The sequence below is a fragment of the Canis lupus genome, chromosome 36 (genome assembly GCF_003254725.2).
Source record: "Canis lupus dingo isolate Sandy chromosome 36, ASM325472v2, whole genome shotgun sequence".
NCBI lineage: Eukaryota > Metazoa > Chordata > Mammalia > Carnivora > Canidae > Canis > Canis lupus.
In genome coordinates, this window is record NC_064278.1 from 18,199,800 (window position 1) to 18,215,027 (window position 15,228).

General features: G+C 33.2%; 1 protein-coding gene across 1 annotated transcript in view; it reads right to left on the bottom strand.

The window, feature by feature from the left end:
• Positions 1-378: 378 nt before the first annotated feature.
• The window catches only part of SP3 (Sp3 transcription factor), a 54,840-nt gene continuing 39,990 nt past the window's right edge, over positions 379-15,228 (bottom strand). Inside the window, exons 5-7 of the mRNA XM_035697056.2 lie at positions 10,537-10,729; positions 5,044-5,240; positions 379-2,145 (exon numbers count right to left, since the gene is read on the bottom strand). Coding sequence (XP_035552949.1) covers positions 1,829-2,145; positions 5,044-5,240; positions 10,537-10,729 — 707 coding nt within the window. The 3' untranslated portion in view covers positions 379-1,828. The remainder of the gene's footprint in view (positions 2,146-5,043; positions 5,241-10,536; positions 10,730-15,228) is intronic.

Below are 15,228 nucleotides of genomic sequence, written 5' to 3' on the forward strand. Positions count from 1 at the left end.
GTTTACATACCAAAGTATGTCTTATGTTATCATATTCAAGTTTTTAACAATTCATAATATTCTGCACTGCCTTAACAAGGGCAACAAGGTTTGCAAAATAACATTATTACAATTAACATGAATCAATGTGGACTTAAGAGTTAAAAGCTTTTTTTCAAAAGTTTTATTTAGTAATTAGCTCATTCTCAGGTGAAAATTAGTAATCTGTTAATGCCTCTACTCTTCCCTTTCCAGGTAAATATACCTGCTCACAATAATTTCAGTGTCTGAAATCAAGATTTTGTGACCAAAAGGCTAAGATGAAGAAAAATAAACCACACAGATGTTTCTTACCCCATACCACTGCAAATATTTTAAATGCATAGGAATACAACAAACTCAAAAGAAAAAAAATAGTGTTTTATTAACTACCACACTGTTATAATACACTTTAAACGTACAATAAGGTAGCCTTTAAATTTGAGGTGGTCTTAAGAATAACAAATGAACAGAATTCCAAATTTTTGAAATAGGTGAACTGCTGTAGTTATAGGTATACATTTAGGAAAATTGTATAGCTTTTACAAGACCAGCAATGAAACTTTATTTTGTACATTTTTTTAATAATTGAAAATATAAACAATAATTAAAAAATAAAAGAAAATACAGCATAATAAAAAACATACATTTCTCAATTAAATGTACTGGATACATATAAATTTAAAGGGAAGAAGCAAAAAAGGAAAATGGTTGATATTTAAGTGCAGACTGACTACCTAGACGAAAAAAAAAAAAGACTTAAAAAAATATCATAAACCTCTAGTTTTCTATGACTAATATCCATATGGTTGGAGTATCGTCACTATGGAAGTGATTTTGTTATGTTTGCATATGTTATACTTTACTGGTAATTTACATGATGGCTTTTAAGGCCCTGGCAGACATATGGTTTTTGGAAACAAGATTGGATTTAAAAAAAAAAAAAAAAAAAAAAAAATCACTGCTAAGACGCAATACACCTTATTTTTTTGGTCCTCCAATATTCAAGAAAAGGGATAATTCACTGTAACATTTTCTTACCACCCAAATGCCTCAACCTATACATTTTAAACTTTTTTTTTTTAAACATTGGTTATATTGCCCAACTTCGTTATTGAAAGAATATTAACAAGACATTATTTTGGCAAATTAAATCTTAAACATGGCTTTTCAACAGGATTTAAAAGGTGACTATCCCTAGAGTTCCATGTTAAAATGTAGTTTTCAAAATCTTACAAGAGTAATGCTTAAAATATTGTACATAGTTAACCTAATTAAAATAATTAGCTTCAAAATGACAAATTGATAAGCTAAGTAAAGCCTACACTATGTAACATTTGCTTGGAAACTTGATTTGTCAGTTATGCATAATAAAAATTCCAGTCATCAAGAAAATTACAAAAATTTTTTTTATCATAACATGATTTCTTTCACCCACCAACTTTTTTTTTTTTATCTTACAATAGATAAATACCAACATGTTCTCATTTTTACACTAAACCACACAGGATTGATGCATTTGGTTAGACTACCATTCGCATTGTTAAATTCAATTTTCTCTTTATATAACTTGGTAAAATTTCATTTCTTCTAGATTCCAAAAGTACCTACAAAACCCATGCAATTTTACCATTTTTAATATACTATGGAATATCATACAAAGTAAGGCATTTCAGTGTCATGTATAACCAAGTTACTGTCAATCCAAAAATTTTTGCACATCAATAAAAAGATATCTAAGAACTTAGGAACAATATTCTTCTCACTACTGTATAAAAATAACCACAATGAATAAGTATTTGTGTAATATTTACTCCATTGTCTCATTTCCAGAAACTGTGACAAGCTGTAAAGGTATTTCAGTGTTGGTAAGGATATCTTGATTGCTGGTGGTGGAAGTATTAACAGTTCCTATCCCTGAAACAGAACCTTGTTGAATATTTGCAAGGATAAGTGTTGTTCCTCCTGCAGTAATCAAAGTATCATCTCGTGCAGCTTCCACAGATGCCAGCACTGTACTGCTAGAGTGAATACCTTTTTTATTCTGATGGGTTTTAATATGTTTGGCAAGATGGTCACTTCTCATAAAGCGTTTTGAACATTCTGGACAAACAAATTTCTTCTCACCTGTGGGGGAAAAAAAAATTTAAGTTACTTAGTTTTTTAAATTCAACATTAATAGATTGATCATTTGCTGAAAAAGAAAGAAGGCCAACACTGACAGGGACAGGAAGCAGAGTTCAGTTAAAACTGTATTTAGTATCATGAGCTGCCCTTGCATGATTTCTCTCAGAGTATTTTTCCTCAAAATAAATCTGTCATCTCTACTCTTCAATGAGAGGTAATCTTCAAACATTACAGACGGATACTCAGATGAGACTTTAATAGTTCAACTATGCCAACAGTTTGTTTTGAAACATGTTACAAGATACCATCCAGCTAAAAAATGACCATCTGTAACATATTTCTTTAAAGAGTACACTGTTTTAAGCTATATTTAAGATATTCTTAACATGTCCTACCCATGATACTAAACCTTCGACTCTTAAATGTGAATTCCAGTAACTACACAGACTACTTCTAGATTAAAGCAAAAACACAAGCTTGAGGTCCAATAAGACTGAGTAATCCCAGGAATAATGGAGATGGCTACATGACTTGATTTTAGCTGGAAGAGTCAAGAGCAAGCCTAACATATTATTATGTCAAAGTTAATTTAAGATCCTGGTGCCTAAATTTATTTCCCAGAATGAATAAAATACGTTTTTTAAATATAAAAGACAAATTTTATTGTCAAAGACCTACTATGCAAGAGAATTACTGGAAGATAAAGCAAAAGGTCAATTTAAAGAGAATCCAGAGAGGAATCAATAAACAAATCTTGTATTTTGTTTTCTTCAAAATTCTTACCTATCTTGGTCCAGCATCTCCACCCTACGTAGGTCCTCACCAGACTTCACACCTGAACTATGCGTCAATGACACTCTGACTTACTCCCTCTTCAACCCAATATATCAGTGTCAGACAAATCTTAATACTAACTTGTATTGCAGTATAAAATTCCACCATTATACTAAGTGGTATGCAATAGTAACCTGCAGATAACTAAATAGTTTAAGTTGAAATTCTCTACTGCTTCATAGTTTAAATAGTTTAAGTTGAAATTCTCTACTACTGGGGTGCCTGGGTGGCTCAGTCATGATCTCAGGGTCCTGGGACTGAGCCTCACCTCGGGCTCTTTGCTCAGCCTGCTTCTCCCTCTCCCTCCGCTGCTTCCCTGCTTCTATTTGCTCTCTCTCAAATAAATAAAATCTTTAAAAGAAATTAACTAATTAATTCTCTACTGCCTAACGGAAGAGGACCTGTGGCACAATCCTAATTCTTTAACAGAAATGCGAGAGAGAGAATCTCATCTTCATGTGGCAAATGGTCTCTCTCTCACCTCTTCTATTCACATACTATTCTCTTCTTCTAAAGCATTTCCCAACATTTCTCTTGGAATTAATCCTGAGAGATGTCCCATGGAAAATGGCACAACCACCACAGGAGGTTGGGAAATGCTACACATACATACTGCATCTCCCCGATGTTGGAGATGCACAGTCTTGTTAACGTTCAATTAAAGGTCCTAATGGGAGCTGCCTTGAAGTTCCTTGTAGTAACTGTTTAACCAAGTGTTTCTCACATTTATTTGATCAGACCTTTTTTCCCCTTTTACATTACTCCTTTTTATATCCTGATGAAATTCCACCACAGAGGAAAATTCTGTTATCAGGCCATCTTAAGGTCTACTATCCCAGCCCACTGTCCATTTATGTCTTATCATCGCAAGCAATAATGACCTCTGCCTCTGAGCATACTCTACTTTCTTACATTGTTACAGTTTCAAAGAGGTTAATAAGCTCATCCGTATCCATACCTGACAAGTGAGACATAAAATAATACTATGAAGTATTAATACATACCTCATAGGTTATTTTATATATTTAAACACAATGTAGATGTGAAAGCAGAGACAGTTTATCTCCCTAATCTAACAGAGAACCTGGATTTGAGTCCAGATCTAGAAGACTTCAAAACCGACACTGCCTTTCATTTCACCATGCTTTTTCCTTCTAAGCTCTCTAGAGACTACAAATAGATATTTTTCAATTCTTCAGTGTTGAGCACAGATTGTTCAAACACCTTGACCATTATATGGTAGCAGGAGGAAAGCATCTCTAAGATATATTAAGTTAGGATTTAGTTGGGTCACTCTAGGCTCATTTCACATAATCACACAATACTGTGTGGAAACAATTAAATGAAGAGAGTCTTTCCATCACTAATGCCTTAATTATTCCTCAATGAAATGTTTTTTGCTTATCTCACAGATATTAAAAGATGGAATGCTTGAATTTATCAAAAAAAATCAATTATTCTTGTAGTATTGAGGAACAAGAATAAGAAAGATCAAAAGTAAAGGAGACAACTAATCTAAAATGTTAACATAGGGGTGCCTGGGTGGCACAGTTGGCTAAGTGGCCAATTTTTGGTTTCCGCTTAGGTCATGATTTCAGGGTTGTAAGATCACTTTGCATCTGGCTCTGAGCTCAGCAAAGAGTCAGCTTAAGACATTCTCTCCCTCTGCCCCTCCCTACCCCCTGGACTCTATCACTCTAAAAGAAAATAATTAATCTTTAAAATGTTAACCTAACAAATAAGAATAGCATAAATGTGCCCTAAGACATTAAACAATGTTAAAGCAAAACAAAAAAGCTAACTGAAAAAGGGGGTTGGGGGTGGGATGTTAAAAGCTAACCAAAGCCCACATAAAATAAAACGCTATTTTAGAAGAGAAACCATATTGGCTTATTGGGAATTATTATTTTTAAATTGGTGTTACTTAAGATAACAATTGGATGTAACCAGTCATATTTTAAAAGATCCAGATTAGTAAGGTATGCTAAGAAAAAAAAAAAAAACTTCAAGGTAGTATGTAGCCTTATCATTTATTTTTGTCCGTTAGAAGTAAATATTAGTAACCTGTATGTGTTCTTCTGTGCCTCTGTAATTCATCACTTCGAGTAAATCTTTTACCACAGAACATCCAGTTACAAACAAAAGGGCGCTCCCCAGAATGCCAACGCAGATGAGCTCTCAGATGTGAGGTCTTCCCATAGACTTTACCACATCCTGGTATATGACAAATGTGTTGCTTCTTTTTCCCAAGATTGGTACCTCTAAAAAACACACAAGAATAATATATACTTCTATGAAAATACTCGAATAAACATTACCACGTATATCATTACAACCCTGTGTTGAATATAGAAGACATTATCACCATGAGGTCAATCAGAAACCAAGACCATTTAAAATCAATTTAAATAAAATGTATGTCTCAAACATGTAAGTATTGTTTATTACTTTTACTTCAGAATTAATGTGATTGCTGTCCAAATGTAAATATGCTCAAGAATTACATAATTTAAAAGGACATTTCATAAAGAATGTATAAATAAAGCTATTTGTTATTTGGTCAGAACCATTCACAAATTCAATGCATAGGCCCAATGCACATTAAGTTAGCTGTATAAGAAACTAAATGGTCTATTCAAAGTCATGATGTCAGCTAATTTAAAAATCAAATAAAAACCAAGAAATGACTGCATAATTAGTAACAGGTACAATTAAAAAACAGGCACCTTAAGCGGACTTTAAATTAAAATGACTTAAGCATATTTATTCATTTATTTGTATAGCCATATCCTAAGTATACACTGACCTGGAGACAAATCAAAGGAAAAAAATCTAGACAAACCTATTATCTCAGCTCCTTTAGCACTATATGAAATAAATATAAATCAAAATTATCTTTACAGTTAAAATTCTCTTCATATTAACCATGCAAAAATACCCCAAACTATATACATCAGAGATATAATAAAATACAGTTCTCCACAGCGCAAAATTTGACATTTGTTACATTTTAGTATTTGATACCAAGAATAAGGTTTGGGAGATATGTGCTTAGATGAATGAACTCAGTATTTTAGGCTAAGCAAGAAGAAAACTTGATTCCAGAACTGATATTCAAATGGTATTAAACACTATAGAAAATGTTATTATTCAAGCTATAAAAAAAAGAAAGAAAAATTAGGCTAGTTACTGAATAAAAAATAAATGAGTTTATAAAAAACATGACACTTTAGACTCACTGTCAAAATCATATAAACTCTGCAATGTTTCTCAGAGATTAAAAAAAAGTACATTTAAGACCCCCGACTTCCCCTCCTCCCCCAATCTCACAGTATAGGTATAGCCTGTAAACTTTCCTTAAGCCTGCAAATCCTCCTTTATATAATATACCTATTGTTTTTCAAATTTTACTGGAAAAATGCATATTTCCCCACATTTATATTTTAATGTACTCACACTCAGTAGCATGTGAAATTGCCATAGGACAAACAGTGCTAAACGGTGCAGTGCTGGCTGTTAGATGCCATAGGTGTTCTGAACAGGGAGACATCAATGTGGGCTCCAGTAGTTAGAGAAGGCTTCGTGGAAGAGGTGGGTAGGATTTAGATAGAAAGGAGGGAAGGCATTCCAGGCAGAGGAATAGCATAAGTAAAGACAAGGAGGAGTCATGCTGTTGTCTTAAGGGCAAGGACGTCATAATCTAACACAATTCTAGTTCCTGCTCCAGTCCACCCCCAATTTCTACAACTCTCTTCCAAGAGCTGAGTTGAGTGAAACAGGTTTTTCTGGCTCACCTGCAATGCCAAAGTATTAACCAAAGCCAGTATTTCCATTTAATTTAGCTTTTAAAATTTATTTTATTCTTAAACAGCCCTAAGAAAAAGCAATGTTTGTGATTATTGGTGTACAAACCAATTTTACACATTGTGTTCACCATAGCAATTTCACAGAGAACCCAATTCAGTTCACTCTTGTACTCATGACTTTTTTCCTATATGCTAATAAGCATACCACTCAAGTGAATTGATGTGCTTTTATAAACTCGAAAGTGCTACTTTACTAACTTAGCAAAATTTAGCTTGAGAGCACTAACAAAGCACAAGACTGTAACAAATTACAGTAACGAATCTGGGTTCTCAAAGAACCAAAAAGCCCGGGAAAGATATTTTCAATTGAATTATGAGAAAACAAGAAATACTATTTGAAAATGGGACAGGCATCAAGGAAAAAAAAAAATGGGGACAAGGATGCACACAAATATATGTAATTAAGGGAAAAACCCAATACCTGGGTCCAATTTTCTGTTTAAAAAGGAAATTTTATTCAAGATCTAGATATGCTAGATATGGATTTATGGCATATGAAATGAAAGAAGAGAACTTTCTCAACAAATAAAACGGTAATAAAAGATTTAGCCATAAGTTTTCTTCTTGATTCACATAATCAGACCACTAATAACTCTTATACAACCTAGAAAAAACTATTTTAAGTTTCTATTCCTGATTGCCTAAACTTAAACAATGCCAAGGCAGAGTGACACAGAATAAGTAAAGCTAAATTCTCAGTATGGAAATTAAGAAAAGTTAAGTACATCAAGTACTTTCTTTTGTTTGGGATGGGAGAAATGAGACATCAACTGAAATGCTGACAGAGAAGAAAAATTTTAAAATATGGATTGATGTTTAATCCACACAAAACCAACATAACAATAATGCTTTTATAATTTATTTTACTTTATTAAAATTATGTGTCTCTCCCACTAGAGTAAAAGGTTTCTGAAGGCTGGTTATGCTTAATAAATATTGGTTAAATGCCCAGATGAATACAATTTTTAAATATTTAACTATCTTTTACACCTTGCTCAAGAGGTAAACAAAATTTTGTTCTCTAAAGATGACACTTTATACATATATACACATACATATACACACATATAAAAAGAATATAGGTGAAGGGGAAAATTTTTTAAATTTTAAAGCACTGCCTATTTTTTTTTAATTTTTTTTTTAATTTTTAAAGCACTGCCTATTTTCACTTTTGCTGAACACTTTGGAATATTCTGGATTTACTATATGCTATGCTTCTATTAATTAGAATCAACAACTGTCAATGATACAACTGTGTCTATCACATATATGTTAACTGAAGTTTGTTCAAATGAGCTCTAAGAAATAATATAGTTTTTTCTTAAGAACTTCAGCTTTGATTGAAAAAAATAAGTTTTTTAAAAAACAAACTCCTCAAAGTTCTAGAAAAAAATAAAAGTTAAGTCTTTTTTGGTAAAGTATTTCATAAAGACTGACCAACCAAAAATCCTGTGCATAAAACAAAGTTTGCAAACTTTTAAGTGGTGGAATTCTTCTTTTACTTGTGTTAATGCATTACGCAAACCACTGACAAAGTTGAAAGGCAATGTAAAACTAGGAAAAAATATCTGCATATATGACAGTTAAACACACAAATTCTTAACAGATTCACAAAAGACAATTCACATAGGAAATTTTAAAATGGTAAAATAATATATCAGAAAATGAATCTCACAACATAACAAAAATAAATGAAACAATAATGAGGAATTATTTTTCATCTGTCAGCCCTAAAAAGCTATTAAAAAATGTGAACTTCACTGTTGGCAAGGGTGTGGAAAAGCAGATGCTTTCATACACCACTGGTAGGAGTATAACTTGATACAGATCCAACAATTTCATTTCTGTCAACTTACACTGATGAAGTAATCAGAAAAATGCGCAAAAATGTATGTGTAAGGATTGGAATGACAATAATAAACTCAAAAAAGATGTTAAATTCTTATGCATCCATACAATAGCATAACAGCCACTAAAAAATTGATACAGACTCTATATAGACTTGGAAATATGGTCACAAAAATTTCCAAAATAAGAGCAGACACATACAACAGTAAGAATAAGATGATTCCACTTTAAAAGATATGTAAAGTCTGGAAGGATATATACAAAAATGTTATAATGGTTATCTGGTTGTGGGATAGAAGTTTGGTATTCTTCTAATATTATTCTATATTTCTGAATTTTTATGAGCATGTATTAGTTTAATAAACACAAATCTAAAGGATTTTCATTTTCAAGAAAATGAGTAAGTAAAACATAGGCCAAACCTTGACCCTCACTTAGATTTGACTTTCATGAATAATTTATCTTAAAAGTTCTTCTAAAAAGGAGAATAAATTTCAGAAACATTATTGCCTTACCAGAATTCCGTATTTAAATTGATCAAAACATTTCAAAGAATAAATAATGTTTCAAACAATTAAATAATTACCATTAAATACAAATACCTAAGGATCAGATGTAAAAGCAAATCTGCTTGTGAGGCAGTAAGTACAGTAGAGTGGTTAAGGCTCTGGAGTAAGACTGGGCCCAAATCCCACTTGCGTGTTGCTCATAAGAGTCATTCAACCTCTCTGTGCCTCACTTATGAGACTGTCTTAAAAACTCTCAATGTTAGCAGTTATTAGTCATTATTACCATCATTGCGAATGGGCTGGCCAGTGTGCAAATCAACCAACAGCACCAACTCAAAGGCAGATAGAAAGGCTCTATTTCCATCAGATCAAGCTCATTAACCAATTTAATAGTATATTTTGTCTACTTCAACAGTGCATTTCTTGGAGGGACGTGTTAAGGCTTTTCACTATTACCAGGAGGATTTGATCAGTATGTCTTTCGAGTTCTAGCAGTTCCTGCTCTATGTATTTCAAAGTTATGGTATTATTTTTAAAAACCTGCCCCTATTTGTCCATTTGATGATTTTCCCCTTAATCCTTCATTGCCTAATAGTAACATTGTTATCCAAGTCTTATTAACATTGCCTAATAAATCTTTTCCCATCCCTTTATCTTCAACATTCCTGTGCCAATTTATTTGAGATGTTCCTTAAAAATCAACATAAGGCTGGATTTTATGTTTTTTAAATATGATCTGAGTTTCAAGTTCTTAATTATTAAGCTTAACCCATCCATTCACATTTCATAAAATCAGTGATCTGTTTTTAGTTTTTCCTGTCATGTTATTCTCTCTTAACGTTTATTTTTTTAAAGCACTGAATTAAAATACTACAGTTCCACTTTTTTAAAAAATTCCATCATTAAGGCTTATTGTTCATTTCTGTTGAAAATAGAAAATGTTTATGCTTATCAACTATTTCTGAACTTCTTATTTTTATATAATTGCTATTCTCAAGCTAAAAATCAACTTTTTATCTGTATTTAGGCAAATCTCATTGCTGGTTTGCAAATAGGCTAATTTCTGATATGGGTCTATTAAATGGCATCTGTTACATTTTTTTTTAAGGCAAATTAAGAAACTTTAGTGTTTAAAAAGGCATTTAGATCTGAAAATTCTATCTTATATTTTTGTTCTCTAACTTTTCCTGCCACACTCATACAGACATACACACAAAATGATCATGTAATGAATAATTTCCCATAACTGATACAGCATGCAGTATTTCAAAAATTAGGATGATGGTATTAGCAGCCTTAAAAAAAAAAAAAAAGTATGTTTCATGTGTGCATACCTCCCACCACCTTCTTTACAGTTGGGACAGGTGCAAGCTACCCTCCGAAGTCTTTTTCCTTCTTGATGTTGTTGGTCCCCTTCTTCATCTACCACCTGTACTCTTAAGTGTGTTAAATCATTGGTATTCAATGTAGAATCGCCACTGAGCTGCCACTCTTCAGGATCAGGTTCTTCTTCCTTGATCCTAATATCTAAAGAAAAAAGCAAATACAGATGAGAAGCAGCCCACTGGCCCAAAAAGCATGAGAACTGAGCCTCTCTAAGGTAAAGTGAATATTATGTAAAAGTCAAAACTTATGTTTGTGGAACATAACCATTGGTCCTTATTGTGACTTATTCTTATAAAACAATTTCTCTTTTATTCTAAATATCAAAGAATTCAGCCAAAAAGGAAATGAAGCAAGCATGAAAGCTTGCTTTTTAAAAAATTAAGGAAAACAAGTAAATTTTTTTTTTTTTTTAGCAAGTTGAGACATAAGGAATCTGAAACTTCCAACGAGTCAATAAATCCAACAGTTAATACAGATTGGAACAAATTCTAATGCCTTATACTTCTTTTTCATAACCTGTATTAATCAATCATCCCTATCTATAGGTACTATGTAAATGCAAAAGAAGGGATCATTCACTTGAATCTGTTACAAGTTTAAGCTTTAAATTAAGTCAATTATTACTAAAATATCTATAGTAGACATAATATCACTGTGGAAGAGGGTACAGAAATTTGAGACAGTTTGTTTTCAGGGAGTTATGTTACAAACCAGACTGGGAAGCAAAAATGAGGATGCAATGGTAGGTTAGAGTGGACATGGCAGGAAGTTATGTCATTTGTTTATATCAGTAATAATACAATATAATTTTCTATGTGAAACTAAGACATTTTTTCATCTCAGAAAACTTTTTTAAAGAAACAATACAGGATTTAGAACAAATCACTGAATATAACCATCTTTGGTAAAACAAAGTCTTGCAGATTTTTATTTTGATTAATGTAAACTAAAAATCTTACCAGAAACTTTATTATTTTAGGTCTATATCAGTCACCAATAAGTAAGGTAAAAATAGTCTTTAAAAAAATGTGTCCAGTAAGTTCTGAATTTAAACTAATGAAAATTAGAATATATAACCAACAATTTAAAAAAATGCCTCAAAAAAATTAAAATAAAAATAAATTTAAAAATGCCTCAAAAAGTTTAAAACTAGTTTATTTTATCAGAATAACCACAACTAAGAATCAGGGAGAAAAGGAAGAAGAGAGATCAGTCTGGCCTGGACAACAGGGTAGATAGTGGTACCATTCACTAAGACAAGAAATACTGGAGAAGGCCTAAGTAGAGGGAAAGAAGGAAAATTAATGGGTTCAAGGTTCAAGACCACGGAGTCTGAACTGCTAATGAGACATACAAGTAAAGAAGTTGGACCTACAGCTCTGGAGTTCAAAAAAAGAAGTGCTAGAGATAAAGAAATGATCAATACAAGAGTGCTGGGTGGTTCAGTTGGTGAAGTGTCTAACTCTTGGTTTTGGCTCAGATCATGATTTCAGGGTTGTGAAACTGAGCCCTGCATCAGGCTCCACGCTCAGCAAGGAGTCTGTTTAAGATTCTCTTCCCCTCTTCCTTTGCCCCTCCCCTTGATCACATGCACTGGCCCCCTCTAAAATAAGTTAATTTAAGAAAAAAAAAATCTCAGTGATGGAGTCCATCCAGAGAAGTAGGTTAGTCACTTCAGAATTATAAATAGGATGAGAAAAGAAAATAGCAGATGAGGAGGAATCTGCAAAGGAAATTAGTATCCAGGAAATGTGCTACATCAAAGAAAGGAAAGAATGTGTTTCAAGAAAGAAAGGAAGTAGTCAACATCAAATACTGCAGATGAAGAAACTAAGAACATAGGCAAGAAGTAAGAAAGTGTTTAATAATAAGTACAGTTAAGTTTTTCAAGAAGTCTGGTTTGAGGACAGCCTGGGTGGCTCAGCGGTTTAGCACTGCCTTTACCCCAGGGCCTGATCCTGGGGACCCAGGATGGAGTCCCAAGTCAGGCTCCCTGCATGGAGCCTGCTTCTCCCTCTGCCTGTGTCTCTGCCTCTTTCTCTTTCTCTGTGTGTGTCTCTCATGAATAAATAAACTCTTAAAAAAAAAAAAAGAAGAATAAGTCTGGTTTGAGAGAGACAAAAACTTAGGACAGTAGCTTAATGGGACTAAAAAGGAGAGTTAAGGGGAGGGAGTGTTTTGTTTTTAAAGACAGGAAAAACGTCTCTCTCTCTCTCTCTCTCTCTGTGACTATCATAAATTAAAAAAAAAAAAAAAAAAGACAGGAAAAACCTGAACATGTTTAAATGCTTATGAGAAAGAGCCACTACAGAGAGGTTGAAAACACAGGACTGAAATTCCTAAAAAGTGGGGAGTGGATGATGAGCCACTGCACTTACAGGTTTAGCTGATGGAGCACAGCCACGATTCCCTTTATTACATGAGGTAAGAAAAGATACACGCACATTCATTCATCCAGTACATAATTAGCTACTATATGCCATGAACTAACTAGTCTCCAGACCCAAAGAGAATTCGATGGCCAGAAATTAAGGGAAAATTGGTTTCTCATTCTTTAGTGAAAGGATGAGAATTAGACTATGTATAAAGCTCCTCCAAATACACAACATAAATGAGTACTGACTGACCTCTGTTCCTTTATAATCAGATGTCCATTTGCATCACTAAGACAAAATATTTAAGTACCTGCACAAATATCGCACAGTACTAGCTTTATGAGTTAGATAAAAGACACAGTATAAGGATATCACATATCCAGAGTTGGATATGTTTGAAGTCTAAAAAATGAGGAATTCTATCAGATGTTTTTAAAGCAGCTCATCTTACATTATTTGTGATAAGACAGCAGGTAAAAAGGAGGACAAATACAGATATCAAGAATGGATAAGGAGTCTAGAGAGACCAAAGAAAGATTTACAGACAACACAGAACCAAAAAAAGCAACTGATGAGAGAGGGCAATGAAATGCAACTTGACTGAGGAGATGCACATTCCTGCTCCTATTGCTAATTCTCTTATTGAACCTACAAAATCCGTTTAAACAATGGGTCATAGACATGAATACTCATATTCTAGTTTTCTTTCTTACGGAATCTGAATACAACACAGGCACATAAAACTTAACATGTAAATTGAACACATCTGTCTACCTACCAAACCTTCTCCTTGCAACCCCCTTTGGTTTACAGCATTACAAACCAGCTCATTTCTCAAACTATCAAACTCTAGGTTACTCCTGTCAGTTCATTCCCAGTCTCTCATCATCTTCTTTTGCCAATCTATCTTCTCCAGTTTCTAGAATTTTCTTCCTGAATAAAAATCTAATGGCACTTTCCTGATAACCATACTTATACTAATTCTCTATTTTCTACAGTATAAAGACTAAGCTCATTAATTTGGTATTCAAGAATGTTCTCAATTTGGCCCCAACCTGCTTTTCCAGCTTTAGTATTAAAAACACTAAAATTCTCATCATTTCCAGAACATAAGCCCTTTCTCAATGTCAGGTCTTACGTGTGCATCTTACCTAGATTGTTTCCTAGTTCTTTCCTTCTTCATCTAATTAATCTCCATTTATTCTTCAAGGCTAGTTCAAATATCACCTCCTCTATACATGCTTATGATAGAATTACATTTATTGGCTCATACATCCCTTGAGATAATGAATGCTTCACTTCAAAGTGCTCAAAAAACACAATCTAACTAAATGAACAAACCTTCCCTAAAGAGGAACATCCCATGTAGGTAATAATAATCTGGAAAAATTTTGCCCTCTACTTTTCTATGCTCCTTCTGTCTTATTTCATAGGGACAGGACTACAAAGTGCTCACTAAAAATAATAGATTAACTCCCAACAAGTGTTATACCAATTTTTATCACTTCACTTGCTCATACACAATCTGGGGTATTTCAGAACCTTAAAAATAATTAATCCAATAAATCCAAAATAATTCCCCTTTGCCAACTGCATACCAATTTAATTATAGACACCTTAAAATAAGTCTTTGGTACTAGGCAGTCAAGGTTACATCTTCCTTAATATCTTAGCGTAGATGATAGGAAAATATTTTTTACTGTGCACTATTAATGTCCTACATGTGGTACCCACTTATTCTGAGAAATCTACTATTTATGGGGGCGCCTAGGTGGCTCAATCCATTAACACTCTGCCTTTGGCTCAGGTCATAATCCTGGCCAGGGTCCTGGGATAGAGCCCATGTCAGGCTCCCTGCTCAGCAGGGAACTTGCTTCTCCCTCTCCCACTCCTCCTTGTGCACTATCTGTCAAATAAATACATAAAATATTTTTTTAAATGGCCCATACAAGTATGAAAAGGTACCCAATATTATTGGGTATCAGGAAAACTAAAATTAAGATCACAATGAAATATCCTACATATTACCAAGATGGCTAAAATTCAAAACAAACCAGGCCAACTCCTGACAAAGCAATGGAAATGAAATCCTTCTACACTACTGGGAGGTGTGTATATCAATAGAACTTTGGAAATTCTTTTGACCATATCTTCTAAAACTAAACCTATATATACTCTATATCTCAAGCAATTTTACTCCAACAGAAATGCATATACACGACGCCAAAAGTATAAAAATTCACCTTAAAACGAAACAATTCTAAT